The sequence below is a fragment of the Mesoplodon mirus genome (genome assembly GCF_964341445.2).
Source record: "Mesoplodon mirus genome assembly, chromosome: 17".
NCBI lineage: Eukaryota > Metazoa > Chordata > Mammalia > Artiodactyla > Ziphiidae > Mesoplodon > Mesoplodon mirus.
In genome coordinates, this window is record NC_138993.1 from 7,679,246 (window position 1) to 7,699,248 (window position 20,003).

The 20,003-nt window shown below is 46.4% G+C and overlaps 1 protein-coding gene across 1 annotated transcript; it reads left to right on the forward strand.

Moving 5' to 3' along the window:
* The first annotated feature begins 450 nt into the window (after positions 1-450).
* Positions 451-19,527, forward strand: MEDAG (mesenteric estrogen dependent adipogenesis). The gene is made up of 5 exons (XM_082602512.1): positions 451-1,025; positions 10,743-10,852; positions 13,630-13,742; positions 16,375-16,660; positions 18,325-19,527. The coding sequence occupies exons 1-5, from the start codon at positions 748-750 to the stop codon at positions 18,447-18,449; spliced, it is 912 nt and encodes a 303-aa protein (XP_082458638.1). The 5' UTR covers positions 451-747; the 3' UTR covers positions 18,450-19,527.
* Positions 19,528-20,003: the final 476 nt, after the last annotated feature.

Below are 20,003 nucleotides of genomic sequence, written 5' to 3' on the forward strand. Positions count from 1 at the left end.
AAGCCGAAACTGAGATTAGGAGACAGTGGCTGGCAACTGACTCCAACCTGGGGGCGGGGCGTGGGAGCCGGAGGTCCAGCACTGCCGGGCGAGCCGGGCCCAGGTGGGGAGCGGGGAGAGGGACGCGCGCCTCCCTCTGACCAGTGCGAGGAGGTGTGGTGCCTCGGGGGAGGGTGGGAGCTGCACGCCCTCCCTCCCACCGCGGGCCAGACCCGGCACCCGCGGTGGACTCTCCCCCACCCGCCCCAGCCTCTCCCCACTCTCTCTCCCGGCAGCGTCCCCCCACCTCCGGCAGTGTCCCCCCCTCAGTGTCCCACCACTCCGGCAGTGTTCCTCCCCCCGGCAGTGTCCCCCACCGGCAGCGTGTCCCCGTCCCCCCACCCAGGCAGTGTCCAGGCAGGGGCGGGCCCAGCCCCAGGCGTGGAGCAGCGCCCCCCAGGGGGATGAGTAACCCTTGGCTGCGAGCGGGCGCAGCCAGGCGGGAGCGTGCCAAGTCCTGAGATGCCGGAACGCGCCCGGAGCGTCTGGGGTCGTGCCCGAGGGCCGGGAGGGGCGCGGGGCGGATAAAAGGGCCCCGCGGCGCCGGGGCCGCTTTCTCCGCGCGGTGCCTGCAGAGCTTCGCTCCTCGCCGGGCCGGCGGGCAGGCGGCCGGGCAGCACCTGAGCAGCGACCCGGGCGCGGGGCCAACCGAGTCGGGGCGCCCGGCCCCTGTCGGGGTCTATCGACGGCAGGAGCGCGGGCCGGGCCATGGCGGGGCTGGAGAGCGCGCCGGCGGCCAGGCCGAGCCTGACCTCCATCTCGTCGGGGGAGCTGCGCAGCCTGTGGACGTGCGACTGCGAGCTGGCCCTGCTGCCCCTGGCCCAGCTGCTGCGCCTGCAGCCCGGCGCCTTCCAGCTGCGCGGCGACCAGCTGGTGGTCCCCGGCCCCGCGGAGCCCGCGGCCACGCGCGGGGGCTTCAACGTCTTCAGCGACGGCCTCGTGCGCCTCGATGGACAGCTCTACCGCCTCGGCAGCTACATCAGGAGGTGGGTGGGCCCGCCGCCTGGTCCCCGCCGAGGCCTTCACCCCGCTGCCCATCCCAGTCCTCTGGCCTCACTTCCTGAGATCCAGCCTGGATCGCCTCCTTCATCACACTTTCAGATTTTTCTCATTGCTAACATCGCTCGGAGGTGCAAAGCTCCCCTCACTCCCCCCCACCCCGCCCTGGCTTTCTCTACCCTTGGCACTGACATTCTGCAGCTGTCCAAGCTGCAGCTGTCCAAGCTGCCCTGGGAGGGCATTAGGGCAGGCGCCTGAGGGAGAGTAGGGTGGGGAGTGCGTGAACTGGCGGATGATTCTTCCTTCTGGCTCCTTAACTGGATCAAATGAGCTCAAATTGGGGGCACACCCTTTGGGGATGTTTGCTAAGCAGAGACTCACACCCTGGCTTTAGACTGGGGGGAAGGGAAGGGGAGAGGATGTTCTCTTCTGTGCCCTGGGAGCTTTATCCAGTGAGGAGACCCGGGGAGAAGCGTGCAGAAATTTAACGTTTCCCATCTTTGGCCTCAGTGAGTTTTCAAAAAATAAATCAATAAACGGTGGCTGAGAAGGGACCAAAGACCTGTGAAGTCCAACCCAGGGCCGTGTGGGCTGTCGAGTGGGCAGCTCAGTTCTGGGAAAATGAGAGGGATGAGTGTGGCTTCCAGGATCCGGGGACAGAGCTTGGACCAAACCGAATCTGATGGAGGGTCACAGGATGCTTAACTGTGGTGGCCAAAGTGCCTGAAGCACTTCCTAGCAGACTCGAAGCCACCAGGGATGTAGTCTATGGGAAGCAGGCTTTGATGGGGTAAAGGAGGAGGGAGCTTCACGCTGCATTCTGCGACTCTTGCTACCAGAGGTCACCCTGTGCCTCCAGAGGTCACGGGGTGGGGGGGGGCGGGTGGTGGTGCTTATATTTGTGTTGCAGAGCTGAGTGCTGGGAAGCGGGCAGTGCAGTCTCCAGGTTGGTTCAGACGTGGGGAAGCTGGCCAGCTATTAAGATAGAAAGCCTTTGCTCCGGGGAAAGACAAGGGCCGGGGTCACCCTGTGGGTGGGATGGAGCCAAGAGGGGGAAGCAAACAAAATGAGATGTTTAAAATGCCTTCTTGAAAGCTGCTGGGGAAAGCCTTGCTTTTCCACACAAAGATAGTGAGGGCTTTGAGGGCCTGAAAAACCATTCCCCAGCAAGAATTTCTCCCTTTCTTAGTGAATTGAGAATTCCAAGCCATAAGCAGGGGACGGTGGGAGGAACCGAGTTAGAAATAAGATTTGCAAAGATTTTAAAAGAAGATAACCGTTATATTAACAGAGTATGAAAAATAAAAATGTCCAGAATTAATTGAAGCTACAGGTTAGGCTTTGACAGAGTCAGCTCTCCCAGTCTCAGCAAACAATGCTGCAAAGCTTAAAATGGTTTTGAAGTCTGGTTGTTCAACTCTTGCTTGGAACACCTCCTCCCCGAAGGAACAGCAGTGTTCCCCTGGCAGTTTAGAGTCCAGAATAAACAATGACCAGGTGACACAGACCAGGGTGCAAACAGGAATCAGCAAATGCAAGGTTCTCCTTGTCAAAGCAATCGTGTGCTTTTGTACCCTGGGAGTACCAAGGCGCCCCTGAGGATAACTGGGGAGGTGGAAGGAACAACCTGTCTTCCTCTCAGGGAACCTACTATGCAAACGCGGCAGCCTCTTATACCTGGGTGTACAGTCCTGGAGGACAACTGGGAGGGAACCTGGTCTGAATGGAGAGAGAGCCTTCTAGAAAGAGGGGGAAGACGGCTGTGGACAGCAGTGAGAGGTTTTGGATCAGGAGTGGGGTGCATAGTCGAATACAGATGTCTGAGGTTGGCACAGATTTACCCAGTTGTCTTTGGTCTGGAGATAGCATACAACTTCCTCTCTTAAAATAGTGCTCAAAAAGCAGCACTTCATTTCTTTCTTTCTCTCTTCTGTCCTTCCTTCTTCTCTCTCTCTCTCTCTCTCTCTCTCCCTCCCTTCCTTTCTTCAATAAGCTCTAGCCAGTTTAGCTGAAGAAGAATTGTACACGGTTTCCTTTTTACCAGTCAGTTCTGGCACACTTCTAAAGATCCCAGAATCACGTGGCTCAGTGACAGCCCCTTGCATACCCTGTAGTATTTCTTTCAGGCTTTACCCAGTTCAGTGTTGTTGCCCCTGTGGTCCTGGACACCAGTTTTGGCCGACGTGGCATATTTCCTCGAGGTCAGGCAGTTATCGGCGAGGATGGCCAGTTTTGCTTCACCTTCCTAGTCTATCATCTTCAGAGTCACCTTGTACCCCACCATGTACTTTACACTTTATAACACCTTGGGGCCTAGAGTTGATGGACTCCTGTGACTTTTTTGTCTTCTTTGTGGCCCATATTCCTGCCTTACGTGTGGGATGGTCCCCAACCAAGAGCAGCTGCCGAGATGGCTGGAGAGTAAGAAACACAGAGTGATGATTCTTAATCATTTTGGACCATCAAGCTTTTGAGAATCATAGGTAGACCTTCTTCCCAGAAAGGTCGAGATACACCTGATGTTGCTGACCATGCAGGTAGTTTATGAGATGCTTGCATCCAGGCTAAGAATCCTTCCTCTTTACTTAGATTTTTTGGTTTTCTTTTAATCATTCAACAAATATTTTGGTGTGGGATAAGCCCACAGCATAAGCAGGATTTCTTTTCATGGCCTTAGAAGTGTGTGCTGTGACTTTCACAAGGTCCTTTCCCAGAGAACCCCAAGAGGCTAAGAGCTACTGACCCTGACATTCATATGATTCACTTGCTCAGAGAGTAAGAGGAGATTTCAGGGGTTCTACATACTCTGGTTTGTTTTGTAATACTGGAACGTTTTCCTAAATACGTACCTGCTAAATAAGCCTCAGGAAAACTAGGGTGGTGGGAAGGTCCAGTGATGGCACCCAGTCCTGGGAGCCTGCTTTCAAATTCTTTGTCCTCCTGTCGGGGATTTATGGCAAGATCTTTATGACTATTTTTTTCTTTCAAGCTCAGGATTCCCACCCATGTTACAAACGAAACTTGCTCAGGGTTCCAGGTGCAAATTACCATTAACTACCACACACACACACACACACACACACACACACACACACACACACACCCTTATCTTTTTTCCTATAACACAGCCTTTTACTGGGATGTGATGGCAAATATTTGACAAAGAGAAGCTCTAATTCCCTGTTTTCAGTGGTCCTCTAGCATGAAAGAGGCCACTTGGACAAAAGAAAATAAAATTTTCTTAAAAAGAAGCTGCTTGGATAATAAAAATAAGACCAATAATAATGGTGGCCATTAATGCTTACTTGAGTACCAGCAATGGGTGCAAAGTATTTCCCAGCTATCTCACAAAAGCTGACAAAGTCGGCACCATTGTCTGTTTCCCTTTTTTACAGATGAGAAAATTAGGACTCAGAGAGATTAAATAATTTCCCTGGGTGAGCTGCTGGTGAGCTGCGGGACCGGAGCCTCTCCACAGCGTTAGCTAACAATACAGCCCACCCTGTCAGCAAACTGCCTTGAACCTGGAATAATTCTGGCTTCCTATAGACCGCAGCGGCTTTCTTATAGATTTCCGGAACCTCAAATTAATAACTGGAATGACGTCAGCCAGTACACATCTTATATAATCAGCCTAAAAGAGAAAGTGAGTCCAGTGGTTTGAAGGAAGCCACGAACAGCAGTGCTGTGACCTGCTCCTGCCCAGATCTGACCAGCTGTTAGCTGGGTGACAGTCACACCTACTACCTCGAGATCAGCTGCCTGGGGCAGGGGACACAGGGGAGGAGAGTCAGGGTTGGATCATACTTAGATTTTCACTGGGGGGAGGTGCTTGGGCTCTGTCTGTGGCCCAGGCCACCTCTCAGAAACATCCCTGTATGCAGCCCGGCCACCCTTGCGGTTGCCCTCAGCAAGCTCCCGACCTGTCCTCTGCTTTGGTCCCCATGTCTGAGTCTTGGATTTGATGACCTGCCCAGGACTGCAGCCCCTAAACAGGACTCACAGTGATATTGATGAAGTCATAATCTCTCACGTGTTGAGCTATGATTTTTACAGGATTCAGTTCGGAGTAAGTGTGGACAAGCATGAGCACCAGGACCAGGCTGCCTTGGTTCGAATCCTAGTTCTGCTACTTCCTAGCTGAGTGACTTGGGAAAGTTACCTAATCTCTGTGACTCAGTCTTCTCAGCTGTAAAATGGGAATAATAATGCCAACAACCTTATAGAGTTGTTGTTCACAATTAAAATATATAAAGTTCTCAAAACAGTCATTGGTACCTATTCATCATGGGACAAATGTCAGCTTATGTACCTACCAAGCAACCCCAAGGCCAAGTGCTTCACACACACTATTTAGTCTTTCAGCCACCTCATGGGGTACCTCTTATCAGCTAGATTTTACAGGTGAGGAGATGCATCTCAACAAGGTTAAGAAACTTGCTGAAGTCACAGAGACAGGAATCAAACCCAAATCGGGTGATTCAAAACAAGGGGCACTAGCCTTTGCTGCCTTCTTCCTCGGGAGACTTGCTTTGCCCTTCCAGCTACACTCCGGTCCTTGCAAATGCCTGCCTGTGAGCCTGGATGCCTCCACTTGCAGTCCACAAGGCTTAGCTAAACCAAGGCTCCCCCGGGGTCCCCATCTCCCTCCTGTTTCTGCCCTCCCATTGGCAGTCTGTTTGGCCCGACGGAACAATCCCTCCTCTGTTCCCGTCCCAGCTCAGTACGTGGTTCTAGCTCCAAGCCCCTTGGCTTCGCTCCTTCTTATTTACATTACTAGGACATAGCCCTGTGGATGCCTGAGCGCAGAGAACCGTGCATTCCTCTGGCATGTGTGTGTTTGAATGATTAACTCGTTTGTAAGCCTCTGAAAAACAGGGACCGTGGCTTAGACCAGTGCTTCTCAAACTTTAAATAAGCTTGCAGGTCTCCTGAGGATCTTGTGAAAATACAGATTTTCGATCAGATACATTCAGAGAGGGACCCAGGATTCTGCAGGTTTGCAAGCTCCCCCGTGATGCCAGTACCGTTGGTCCAAAGATCAGACTTTAAGCAACAAGGCCTTAGATGTGTATCATTTCATATTGAAATGATACATTTTCTTAGCTGTCTCCCCAATAGACTAGATGCTTCTGGAAAGTGGGGCTGTTTCCTTCTTCATTTTGTGTCCCCAGTGCCCAGCACGTAGTAGGTGCTCAGTAAATGTCTCTTGCACGAAGGAATGAATGAATGAATGAACACGTGTATCGTTGATTAGAGTTACAGACATTAGAGTGATAAATCTGAAATTTTTGCTTATTTAACTAGAGTTGAGGCAGAAGAAGGATGTGAGGGAGTGAACAGAAGGAGTCGTTTCAGTGTGTAGGGAAGGCTTTGCATAAAACTAACAAGTTAACACTGGAAAGAATGTCCCTGTAAGCTTTTGCTTAGTCACAGCAAAGGATTGTGGAAGCTGTTAGCAATTTCTGGCCCTTTTACACAAGGACTATTCCAATATATTTCTCTTTTTATCTGCTCCTTCCTCTACTTTAAAAAATGAACACACACAGACACACAGACACACACACACGGAGATGGGAGCCGTGTGTTTGAATTCCTATTTGTCTTTGAGCATTCAATTATCAGGGGCCAGGGAAATTTGGAGCAGCTTTTCAAATCATGCTAAAGATGATGTACAATTTGAAGAAAACTCTGGAGAAGGGTTGGCATCTTAGAGGGTGGGTGATCTTTCAGCTGCTCCTGATTTGCTAGAGGCAAAAATTCAATGTTCTCTCTTGGTCCCATCTTTCAGGTGTTGCCTTCGTTAAGCTGCTCCCTCTAGCCTTCCAAACTGAAAAGATGAGGAAAGAAATTGGAGCAAGGAAAGAGAAGCCCTTACTTATTTTTCAGATCTTCATATAGTCCTCCTTTCCCGGTAACTCAAATGAACACAGCCCTGGTTGTGTGTCAGAAGCCTACAGAACTTCACCCTAAGGCCAGCGGAGTTGGCCAGAAATAAAGACACTAATAATGTTTGTTGAGCATCTACTATGGGCCCAAGTACGGATGTCTATGTTACTGGCACTGCATTACATCATCAAATGGAAGGCAATACTGTTATGTCCCTTTTAAAGATGAGGGAATGGATTCAGTGGGTTAAGTAACTCACTGAAGGTCATAATGAGTTGAGGCTCTGGGACGGAGTTCACACAGCCAGTCAATTAGAACATGAATTAAATCTTCCTATTTCGAATCACTATGCTTTCTATGACGTTGTTCTGCCTTTCAATCTTTGGATTAAAGCCAGGCGTAGAAAGTTCCAGCCTAGCAGCATTTTGGGGCCAGGATAAAAGCAATGAAGAAATGAGAGTTTAAAGGAACTGTCTTAAACTGTTTGCTTCTCATCCCTAATGAAAACTTCAGCGAATAGAATAAATATCCAGGACACAGAAGCAATATTTGCATGAGTGATTCATAAATATGCATGATTGAAAATGAGATAACTGGTCCCTAAGGTCGTCTAGTCAGGCTCATCTTAAAACAAACCTGGTGGTTGAATGTCAGGTACTTAAAGACCTGTGAGATTTAGCAACTAGGTCCTCAATCTTTGTATTTTAGTGACTTACGTATCCAAATTTCATACCAGTGAGTTCCAAAGGGATGCTCACATGTATTTATTCCACTGCAATTTTGAGGTGTTTAACGATTGGACCGTAACTGGGAGGCTGGGATGGATGAATTAAGGAAGTAGTTCTTATTTGTGACCTGGTTTAAACAGAGTTAAGTAGGGATCTTGCCACAATCTCTTGTCTGTAAATTGTGTTATCAGAGCTCTCCCGTGAGCAGCCTTTTCCCACATCTGTGGTACAGTGATAACTGGCGATGCTCTGTGATGATGTTTACAGCCCCGTTAAGATCCTAAAAGTGCCTCTAAATCATCAAAGGAAGATTAAATTATGTTGAGTATAGTCTTATGATTCAGGATATCTTATTAAATTCAGACTCCAAGAGAGGTGACTCATGGATAGGTTATGCATTAAACTCAATATGTAACTCTCCAGAAGATGCCCCCTTTCCCCTCCCCCGCCCAGTCTCCCTTCTTTGATCAGGCCAAACCACAGCTCTCTGAGCCCTATAGCAGTCAAAAAAGTCTTCTGCAGAATTTGGTGGAAAACTGATGATTTTTCCAACCAGTGATCATTTCCAAGTTGAGATTTTTACCTTTCTCCTGCCAGTGATACCTCCAATGAGACGTCAGCCGATTTTGTAGGCAGAGGCAGGTATTGCACTGTCATTTGGGTCATCAGAACAGTATTCAAAACTGCAGATTTTCTGGGTGTCCTATACACACACGTGCACCATGTCCATGCCCCAGAGAGTGACAGTCAGACCGTGGATATGGAGAGAGCAGAACAATCACTTTGAGGGAAATATTAAGTGCTTAAATGACTCTAAATTAACTCCATGATACACAAGGTGGGAGAATGTGAAAATTGCTTTGGATGGATCACAGGTGGTACCCACTCCCAGCCAGCATCATGCATCTATCTCTTTGATGTTTAGTCCAGTCAGACTTGCCTTTTTCTTCTTTTGCTAAAGGCTCTTCTTCCTGCTTTCTCCCCCTGCCCCTCCCCACACCCCCCTGCAACCACAGGCCTCACGGGCCGGCCTCTCCTCTACCACTGCCCAGGTCTCTCTGCCCACCTGGGCCAGGTCCTTGGCAGCCGAACAGATGGATGGCGGAAGAGTGGGGCGCACAAGGGGCCCCTGTACCGCTGCTACCCCATCCCCACTTCCTGGGCCCTGAGCGCCTCAGATGTGCAAGGCACGTGTCAGCACGCCATCCGGTGCTTAGTGAATGCTGCTGAATGAATGAATGAATGAATGAATGAGAGTGAGTGAACCCAGCAAATCGCGGTTCCCTTTCTCCTTCCTTCTCCTTCGCTTCCTTTCTCCAGTACCATTCGACAGTTGGTCAGTTGGGACAAAGAAAAACAGGAAAATTCTCCCTCTGCTGATGTGGGACACAGTGCCGCTCCCGCCAGGTGCCCCTTTACCCCGTCCTCACTGTGCACTGTGCTGCCCAGAGGAGGATGGGGGTGGGGGAGGCACGGAGGGAGAACCATAGGAAATCCCTGGTCTGCGTCTGCATTATCATACCCAGTCCATTCCACTGCTAACCGCCTTCTCCATTCCCACCCTCCTCTCCCCTCGTGCCCACACCCCTGGACAGCGACACCTGCACCCGCTCTCCTTCCCTGGGTGCACCAGCCTGTGTCCCCCTCCCCACCGCAGGACCAGCCCCCTAACTACCCACATGCCCCGGGTTGGGAGATGGACGCTACATTAAAAGCCTGGTGAAATAGAAGGCAGGAAGCATTTTAGATGTTCCGTCGGGGGTCAGATTTTAAAAGCTCTCAAAATCAGATCTGACAATCCAAGAAAAAAGGATAATGACACAGATTTCTAAGAAACCAAGCTGGAGGCAGACAGTGGAAGCTGTGTTTTCCTGACTCGGGGGGTGGATATTCTCCCACTGCTCTTGACCCAGGCCTGGGTCCCCGTCTCGCGCTCCGGCCCCTCTCAGTGGGCTGTGGGAAGAGGACAATGGGGAGGGAGGCTGAGGGGACTTTGCGGCCAGAGCTGTCTGCTGCAGGTGCTCCCCAGGGCTGTTATTTTCATGTCAGGCTCTGGAAGGACAAGAAGCCAGAAAGAAATGGGGGTGCCATCTCGGCCGGGGACTAGATGTCAGGAGCCAACATGCGGCCCTTTAGCAAAAGCAGGCCATTCAGTCCATGCAGACCTTGCAGTGGTGCCCATCAGTGGGGAAGCCGCTGTGTCTTGAAGAGGGGCTGGGGTATCCGCATCCCCCAGCATGCTGGATGCCACTCAGCCTGCCAGTGTCCACGCCGCTTCTGAGCTTGAGTTTGGTTAGAAAATTAGCCGTCTTCTTGAAAGAAGCCAATTTGCACTTGCATCTGTCTTGTTTAAAATCAACAGTGCAGGTAGAGACACAGAAAGGCTGCTTGGAAAATGTGCAGAGTAGGGAGAGAAAGCTGACATATCGGAGGACAGAGTCAAAAAGCAAAAAGCTCTTCCTGGGCTGGAATAATGAATTAAAACCAAGGAGGCTAAATGTAATAGGGCCCTGGGCAGAAATCCAACATTCGTTTTGTTTTTTTGTTTTTTTTTAAATTGCACAAGCTCACGATCAGGGAGATGTGAATTGGTTCATATGAATATTGGTTGACTGTCTAATCAGTGGAGCCGTCTGGGTTTATCCTGGGATTAGAGAAGGAAAGGAAAATTTCAGACCCACCAGTTAGGATGACTACACTGGAGAAGACCCAGAAAATTCCACTTATTGAGTATAATTCATTCTCAACCCAGAGAGACATAGGGCTCTGGTAGCTTCAAATGAACGCTTACAGCCCAAAGATAGATGGTACTAGTCATCATCTGGTACAGGCTGCCCTTGAGAGCCAGGTATTGGTGCCAGGCACCCCCAGGACCAGGGTCACCTTTAGTTTGCATGCTGATCTGTCAGCTGATCAGGGGAGGGGATTTATTTATTTGGTACAAGATATGGTTGCCTCCCGAAGGACACTTTAGGGGACTTCCCTCAGAGGATCTGAGGATGTAGTAGACACCTGTCCAGTACGTCCCCTTCCTGACCTCGATGGGAAGGTACATCGCACTTGTAATCATCTCTTCTTTTTTCATAGATATGTGGAACTGACCAACTACTGCGATTATAAAAACTACCGGGAAACTATATTGAGCAAACCAATGCTGTTCTTTATTAATGTACAGACCAGAAAGGACTCCTCGAAAGGTAGGTATGTAAGTGTTTGGGTTTGGTTCTGCCTTGCTGGGCTGTGGGCTGTGGACTGTACCCTGCTGATGAGGTAGAAGTTGGGAGTGGAGAAAGCAGGGCGGATGTCAGCTTGTGCAAGGCTGGAAGCCTGGTGTGTGAGGCCATCAGCACAGCACAAGCCTGCAGAGCAAACCTCTAAGTGATCCTACGGCAGAAGCCATCTGTCTCTGAGTCTTGTTTCATACTTCCTGTCTATGCAGGAAGTGATCTCTGAGCCTGCAAGGGTTGCAAAAATGACCAGAGTGATGAAGATGATGATATATAATATTGCCTACCACGTATCAAGCACTTCTGTGAGGCATGTGCTAATGTGAATAATTGGTCAACAGCCCAGTAGGGCATATCATCCAAAGGAGAATATTTTTGAGCATGAAAGCAGGAACTGTAATAAGTATGCTGGGATAAAGGTATAAACTAGAACTGACTCAGGCATAACTAGGATGCCTGGCCAGCCTGCCTATGCAGTACTTATCCCATCCCCATTTTATAGATGAGAAAACTAAGGTAAAGAAAATAAACGCTTATGTAGATGCTTTTATGTTTCATGCTCTGGCCTTCGAATTTCAATTTTAGAGATATCTCTTTATTGTTTCTTCCAGGAAATCAGACTGATAACAACTATATTGACTCAAATTCCAATATGAAAATATCTCCATGTTCCTTTCTTCCTCCCGCTCGGTGATACGTGGGGAAAGTCATGGGCATAATTTGTGTAATAGCGGTAGCATTTCTTACACTTACTTCTAAATAACGTTCTTAAAATGAGACCAAGAGAGTAAGAATTGATCTACAAATTCCAAATAGACTTCCTCAAACATGCCTTTCCTCATTCAGATTCGTTGGACCTGATTCTCTGCTCGTCTCATTCAGAGTCATTCAGATTCCCTTCTCACTTCATAATTCAAAGTCACAATGTCCTTCTTGGCAGGAGGGGCCGGGAACAGATCACACTGTAACAAGCAATGCTCGTTAGAGCATCTGAGCCCCTGATGTTATTTGGCTTGCTGGTGACCAGAAAGCCCAGAATTCTCTAAGAATGTAATGCACAGATGTATCCAGTATACCTCCCGCATTGATCGCTCAGGAGGATTCTTAAGAAAGAATAAGAGACCTTTCCATTTTAACATTTTAATGAACATACAGGGAATGGTATAAGGAAATATTTGTGGGTGGCCTTGAAAAGATTCACAGTTATATAATGCTTGTGGAAGGAGGTAGAGAAACCCAGTCCTCATTGGCTGTGAGGAAAGCCATGAAATGAAGAGATTCTGTGACACAAAGCTTAAGATGGTCAAGTTTAAATTATGAAAATTGTGATTAGGGCGACATGTCTAGCCCTGCTGCTATCCTAAACTTGTACTTTTGTGCAAATTTAGAAGAAGCCACCATTAACTCAAGACAATTTACTAATCCTTCCCAGAAGTTTGTCATAATAAATGTACGAGTAGACAATGTGGAAGCGATTGGCATCCTCTAGAATTGTGCAGTGCACAACCTGCCCAGCCTGCACAACGGCAGATGGAGGGTGGTGGCCTTAAGTATCTAATGAGCCCAAAGGTCTTGGTTTAGTTTATGTGAAAGTTAATTCAAGGTATCAAATAGCTGGTTTGCTTTACTTGCTTATTTATATCTTTTCTCAAAGAGGAAATAAGGTAGTTTCTATCTAAAGTGCCCCAAAAAATAATTTGGGAGAAAGGAAAACAGGGGAAGGAAAAATAAGATGGATAAGGTTAGTGCAAAGGTTAGTTCAAAATGTATTCCCCAAGGACATAACACTTGCTATTGGTGGACCACAGGTTTGATGCTCAAAGCCCGTGTAGAATGTTCAGTTCCCCAAATCACATGATGGCTGGTCCATGGCCTTTAAACAAAGGGTGGCATTCTATGTTATGGGTCTCCCTAGAAAAAGTGCTTGAGTAATGAAGGACATGGCGCTTGATTCCGGGGGCTGGAAAAGTTAAGAGGTTGTTGGTTCGCAGTATTTAAAATTTCCTAGGGAGTAAACAACCACCCCTTTGCTTAGATTAGATAGAACTGGACAGAACTGGATTTAAACCAAACCAAACCGATCAAATAAAGAACAAAAAACAACTGCCAGGACACAGACATGGCATTATTTAAACAATGGGAGGGACATTTCCGCTGGGCTTGTGCTGGGCTGGGGTGTGGAGGAGAACCAATCTCAGATTGCCTTGGTCCTTAGAACTCTAGACTAGCTCTTTGCAGACTGAAAGCCAGGTCTCTGGGGGAGGACAGGGAATGATGAGGGAGGGGGAAGGCAGGGGCAGCGTCCTCCCCTGGACTGATTTTCTGCTTTGTAAGTGAGGAACTGTGGGTGAGAGCCAAGTTGCTGTTTATCCAGCAAGGCAGTGACATGAAAACCAGCCATCTCCAGTTTTCACTTTGGCTCCCATGCTGGCTGCACACAGAGGAGACTCAGTGCTTATCTGTGATAATTATGGACTGGAACTTTCGATTTCTGAGGCAAGAGTGACAAAGTGCAGCCTGGGGGGAGCTGATTTTCTAACCTGCATTGACAGTATCCTGGAGCTTCCGCACGCCTGCAAATTTCTCGGAAACATTTCTAGAAACCTGGTTAGGCTTTGCAGTGAGGGAGGAGCGAGGGAGGTTATAAATTAATAAAATCTCCAAATATGGTGGGAATCACTGCTTTGTCAGATACTAAGAAGTACACATGCACCCTTGTTTCTTGACTTCTACTTCCTTATTTCTAGAAAGAACGTATGCGTTTCTTGTGAACACCAGGCACCCCAAGATAAGAAGACAGATAGAGCAGGGGATGGACATGGTCATCTCCTCAGTGATTGGAGAAAGCTACTGGCTTCAGGTGAGGTTGGCTTGTGTTTGTTAAATTTCATTAGGTCCCATTTGTTTATTTTTGTGTTTATTTCCATTTCTCTAGGAGGTGGGTCAAAAAGGATCTTGCTGTGATTTATGTCATAGAGTGTTCTGCTTATGTTTTCCCCTTAGAGTTTTATAGTGTCTGGCCTTACATTTAGGTCTTTAATCCATTTTGAGTTTACTTTTGTGTATGGTGTTAGGGAGTGTTCTAATTTCATTCTTTTACATGTCGCTGTCCAGTTTTCTCAGCACCACTTGTTGAAGAGGCTGTCTTTTCTCCATTGGATATTCTTTACTCCTCTATCAAAAGTAAGGTGACCAGGGGCTTCCCTGGTGGCACAGTGGTTGAGAGTCCGCCTGCCGATGCAGGGGACATGGGTTCGTGCCCCAGTCCGGGAAGATCCCACGTGCCGCGGAGCGGCTGGGCCCGTGAGCCATGGCCGCTGAGCCTGCGCGTCGGAGCCTGTGCTCCGCAGCGGGAGAGGCCACAACAGTGAGAGGCCCATGTACCACAAAAAAAAAAAAAAAAAGAAAGTCCAGTCGATGAAGTTGCTTTCGCATGTGCGAGCAACAGGGCTATAAAAAAAAAATAAGGTGACCATATGTGTGTTGGTTTATCTCTGGGCTTTCTATCCTGTTCCATTGATCTATATTTCTGTTTTTATGCCAGTACTATACTTTCTTGATTACTGTAGCTTTGTAGTATAGTCTGAAGTCAGGGAGCCTGATTCCTTCAGCTCCGTTTTTCTTTCTCAAGATTGCTCTGGCTATTTGGGGTCTTTTATGTTTCCATACACATTGTGAAATTTTTTGTTCTAGTTCTGTGAAAACTGCCATTGGTAGTTTGATACAGATTGCATTGAATCTGTAGATTGCTTTGGGTAGTATAGTCATTTTCACAATGTTGATTCTTCCAATCCAAGAACATGGTATTTCCCTCCATCTGTTTATATCACCTTTAATTTCTTTCATCAGTGTCTTTTAGTTTTCTGCATACAGGTCTTTTGTCTCCTTAGGTAGGCTTATTCCTAGGTATTTTATTCTTTTTGTTGCAATGGTAAATGGGAGTGTTTCCTTAATTTCTCTTTCAGATTTTTTCATCATTAGTGTTTAGGAATGCAAGAGATTTCTGTGCATTAATTTTTATTTGAGCTTTGTGTATGAATTCAAAGCTGACGCGTTATTTGATTTCTTCTATTGGTTTGGGCTCAGCAATTCCACTGTAAAAGTGAATAGAAAAGTTCTGACGAAAATACAACCCTCAGAATGGGAGAAAATATTTGCAAATGAAGCAACTGACAAAGGATTAATCTCCAAAATTTACAAGCAGCTCATGCGTCTCTATCAAAAAAACAACCCAATCCAAAAATGGGCAGAAGACCTAAATAGACATTTCTCCAAAGAAGATATACAGACTGCCAATAAACACATGAAAGGATGCTCAACACCACTAATCATTAGAGAAGTGCAAATCAAAACTACAATGAGATATCACCTCACAGCAGTCAGAGTGGCCATCATCAAAAAATGTACAAAGAATAAATGCTGGAGAGGGTGTAGAGAAAAGGAAACCCTCCTGCACTGTTGGTGAGAATGTAAATTGATACAGTCACTATGGAGAACAGTATGGAGGTTCCTTAAAAAACTAAAAATAGAACTACCATATGACCCAGCAATCCCACTACTGGGCATATACCCTTAGAAAACCTTAATTCAAAAAGAGTCATGTACCACAATGTTCATTGCCGCTCTATTTACAATAGCCAGGACATGGAAGCAACCTAAGTGTCCATCAACAGATGAATGGATAAAGAAGATGTGGCACATATATACAATGGAATATTACTCAGCCATAGAAAGCAACGAAACTGAGTTATTTGTAGTGAGGTGGATGGCCCTAGAGTCTGTCATACAGAGTGAAGTAAGTCAGAAAGAGAAAAACAAATACAGTATGCTAACACATATATATGGAATCTAAAAAAAAAAAAAAGGTTCTGAAGGACAGGAATAAAGACGCAGACGTAGAGAATGGACTTGAGGACACGGGGAGTGGGAAGGGGAAGCTGGGATGAAGCGAGAGAGTGGCATGGACTTGCATACACTACCAAATGTAAAACAGATAGCTAGTGGGAAGTAGGCGCATAGCACAGGGAGATCAGCTCGGATCAGAGGGGTGGGATAGGGAGGGTGGGAGGGAGACGCAAGACGGAGGAGATATGGGGATGTATGTATATGTATAGCTGATTCACTTTGTTATAAAGCAGAAACTAACACACCATTGTAAAGCAATTATACTCCAATAAAGATGTCAAATAAATAAGTAAAAGATAAAGGCAACTGTTTAAAAATACGTCAGAAAATGTATACATATAGCTGACTCCGTTTGTTGTGCAGCAGACACTAACACAATGTTGTAAAGCAACTATACCCCAATTAAAAAAAATCTGTACCTTCTTGTTTGGAAAAGAAATATGTCAGAAAGGAAGAGAAATAAGAGGTGTGATATTTTGGACATTTGGACAGTTGTTAATTCTATGATATAATTCTATGATATAAGTCTGTAATACAACATTATCATTATATCCATGAAATTAATTAAATGCTTCTCTCTCTTTCAGTTTGATTTTCAAGAGGCAGTAAAGAATTTTCTCCCTCCAGGAAACAAAGTGGTTAATGGAGAAGATTTGAGCTTTGCGTATGAATTCAAAGCTGACGCATTATTTGATTTCTTCTATTGGTTTGGGCTCAGCAATTCCACTGTCAAAGTGAATGGAAAAGTTCTGAATTTGTCAAGTACAAGTCCAGAAAAGAAGGAGACCATCAAATTATTTCTGGAAAAGATGAGTGAACCTTTAATCCGAAGGAGCAGTTTCTCGGACCGAAAATTCAGTGTAACTTCCAGAGGTATGTTAAAAATTCTCAAGTACCCAAGGAACGTAGTTAAATTAAAGGGTAGAATAATATCATGGGGGAGGACAATCAATTAATGGAAAAGGTAAGGCTTCTTGGTAAAGGGGAAATATAATATCACATATTTCAGAAACTAGGAAGTGAGAAACATTTACTACCAAAAAGAAATATAGTAAATTAACACAACATTGTAAGTCAATTACACTTCAATAAAAATTTTAAAAGAAATATAGTGACTTTTCCTTTTAGGCTCCTTAAAGTTTTCTGACATAGCAGTTTTATGGTGCAGCATACCCAGAAAATAATTTTAAAATATATTATTAATGTAAATACATGTTAATACTCATTGAAATATTATTAACAATAATTTAACTATAGAAGAATGATGCTTTCCTGATGTGCATATTCAGGGCAACAGAATGTTAAGGAAAAGTGTTGGCTGAGGGGGGAAGACACATGGTCGAGATATCCATCTTTATAAATATTTGGAAGGGTTCTCCAGAGTTGCTAAAACCACAAAAGAATATCTCTTGAGACTGCTTCACTTAACAGACCGCAGGTCACATCTGGTGCGTTCTAGATTTTACATCCGGGGCCTCCTCCCCAGGACTTGGGGAGACTTTTCAGTCTGATGTGGCTAAGGCAGTGATATCAGTCAAGTCATCTGGATCTGTCTTCTGCTGAGCCTGCTGTCTGTCCCAGGCCAGTCTGTGCTGGAAGGCAACTTCCTTGAACCAGGACTTTGGCTGCTCATTGCAAACAAACAAACAAAGAAAAACAAGCAAAAGACAACAACAAAACACCAGTCTCTACGAACCTGTCATTTTCAAAAAGTTAAAAAAAAATACAGAGGCTTCATTAGTTGCATTTAATGACAGTTGCTTTCTTCCAATGTTTCTAGCAAAAATGCTTACTCCTAGCTATTTCTTATCCTGGAAAGTAGCTTCCCTCTGTCTCTCTCTGTCTCTGTCTCTTCCTCCTTCCCTCCGTCCCTCCTGCCTTTCCCCCACCTCCTCCTTCTCTCTCCCTCTTTGTTGCTTTGCTTTCTCTGTCTGGGTGCTTCTTACAAAGATGCCTTTGTGCTTTGCTCCATTGCTGCCATGGTGCGGGGGGGAGGGGAAGTTATATGCGCATCCTTTTGGGGGAAGATTACCTTGCCTGGTTGTGGCCATCCCCCCTGCATCAGCAGACGGACTCTCAACCACTGCGCCACCAGGGAAGCCCGTGGGGAAGCATTCTTCAAGGCCCACCTGAGTCGTCATTAGGCACCGCAGATGACCCAACCACCGTGCATCACCCACTCGGCAGGCAGCTCCGCTGGCTCAGCCCTGGTGATCACTTAGCCCGGCTTCATCTCCTTCTCGAAAACAGACCTTTGTCCTAGGCATCTTTTCCCCACGTGTGGGCCTTTTGTCATCAAGTGAGAAAAGGTACCTGTAACTCCAGCCCATGGAGAAGCAAGTGACAATCCACATCCTTCTGGTGAACAGAAAGCGACACGTTTCTGTCAGCTTTTTGAGTTTTTCTGAGGAAGCCAGGATTCCCTATTCATTATTGAAATGGTTACGTGGGATGCTGCATGGGCTTTAGGTACTGTTGGATTTTGGTTTTAGTTTTCCAGAGATGGTAATAATGCAAGCCCTGTTTACTTTTCTCAGGTTCACTAGATGAAGTTTTTAACTGCAGTCTGTCACCCAGATCATCTCTGATGGAGCCTCTTTTGGCAGAATTACCATTTCCATGTGTTCTGGAATCTGAAGAGACACCCAACCCATTTATCTGATCGGATTGGACATTTTGCGGCTCCTCCTGCACCCCAGGCCTGTGCCAGAACCGAGGGCTGAGGGGATCCAAGAGAGATGGGAGGCGGGTACCTCTGCCCTCTGCTCCTACAGAGACCCCGCCTTTCCATGTTTGTGGGTGATGCCTTGGCAGGGCTGATGCAGCTGTCTTCAGGATGGGAGGGCTTTGGCCCCATGGCCTGGCCGGTTCCTCTCCTTTGAACACTTCTCCAAAGAGGCAGAGGGGGTGGCAGGGTCCTGCCGCCCTGAATATTTCGCTTATACCCTGGCGTCCTGGGAGCTTCCTGGGCAGCCTTTGTGGGAGCCATCTGACCTGGGTTTTGCCCTGTGATGCTTCCTAAATCTGGGTTTAGCCCTCTGCTCGTCTGAACCCAAACCCAGCGAGCATGGGGTTAGCAGTGCCGTTCTCTTGCAAACCTTGCTGAGCAAAAAGCCCACAACATCCTTCATCAGAAAGCAAGTATGTTTTTCATCCTGCCCATAGGATGAAACCTTAGGAGAAACATTCACGGTGAGGCTCGCGGGAGGACTGGCCAGGTTGATACCGCGGTAACCCTGCCACCCGCTGCCTGAAATCTGAACTCCCTTGACCTCCCTCTTAACAAAGTGGCCCGTGTAGAAAGAGGCCAGGTGATGTGATTCCAAACATGACAGGAGAAGGATAATGTATGCGGCATTGTCCTCTCTATTAAAAGCACATTATGTCAGTTGGGTATTTCATAAGCTTTTAGCCATCCTAACACTAGAAGCAAAATAGAAGAAAGCTATACCATTACCATAATACATTGTTCCGGCAATACATTTTTCATCTCATAGCTACGGTGGAGTTCTTCAAAAAGAAAAAAAAAATCATCCTATTTGCATCCTAAAAACCTGCATGAATGAGTTGCTACACAGGCTTATAATGAGAAAGATTTCTGGGTCCTGAGTAAAATTTTTCTGTCCTTTTAAAAAATACTCCTGTATTATACATTATGACAGCACTATTGCATGTCCTTTCATCTATATTTGAAATGGTATGAACCATATTTGTGCAATTAAATTTTTCCTTAACATTCAGCATCGAATTGAGTAAATTTGTGACCAAGTATGTGTGATCTTTCTGTCACACTCTGCAGGTGGTCTGTGGGCCTTGTAACTTAACTTACAGTAAGAATTGTGGTTTTACAGCTACTTTATCAAGAAGAGCCTTCTTTGAAGAATAGGTCTATGAAGTATTTGGAGGAAAAAGCTGATACTGATGTTTCAGAAACAGGGAATGTTCCTTCATAACAGAAGATGATAAACATTTGTTATTCAAACTCGGTGCAAAATGAAGAGTATTAACAAAAAAGTAAGTTATACACCAGAACAAACAAACCTTAGGTGAATATCAAATAGTGTATGCTTCCCAAAGGAAATAGAAACTCTATTCACAAAAACTGACAAAGTCCATTTTTTGAAAATAGTTGAATTCAGGATAACCATTGGTAATCGCTCCAGAAATGGACTAAATATCTGGAAGTTTTCTTTTTTAATTTATTATTTTATTTATT

What these genes read in the sequence shown, in the direction of transcription:
- MEDAG (XM_082602512.1), top strand. Translation starts at nt 748, where the DNA reads ATGGCGGGGCTGGAGAGCGCGCCGGCGGCCAGGCCGAGCCTGACCTCC. An exon ending in CAGAAAGGACTCCTCGAAAG is followed by an intron (nt 10,853 to 13,629) that starts GTAGGTATGTAA and finishes CCTTATTTCTAG; the next exon opens with AAAGAACGTATGCGTTTCTT. An exon ending in ATTCAGTGTAACTTCCAGAG is followed by an intron (nt 16,661 to 18,324) that starts GTATGTTAAAAA and finishes TACTTTTCTCAG; the next exon opens with GTTCACTAGATGAAGTTTTT.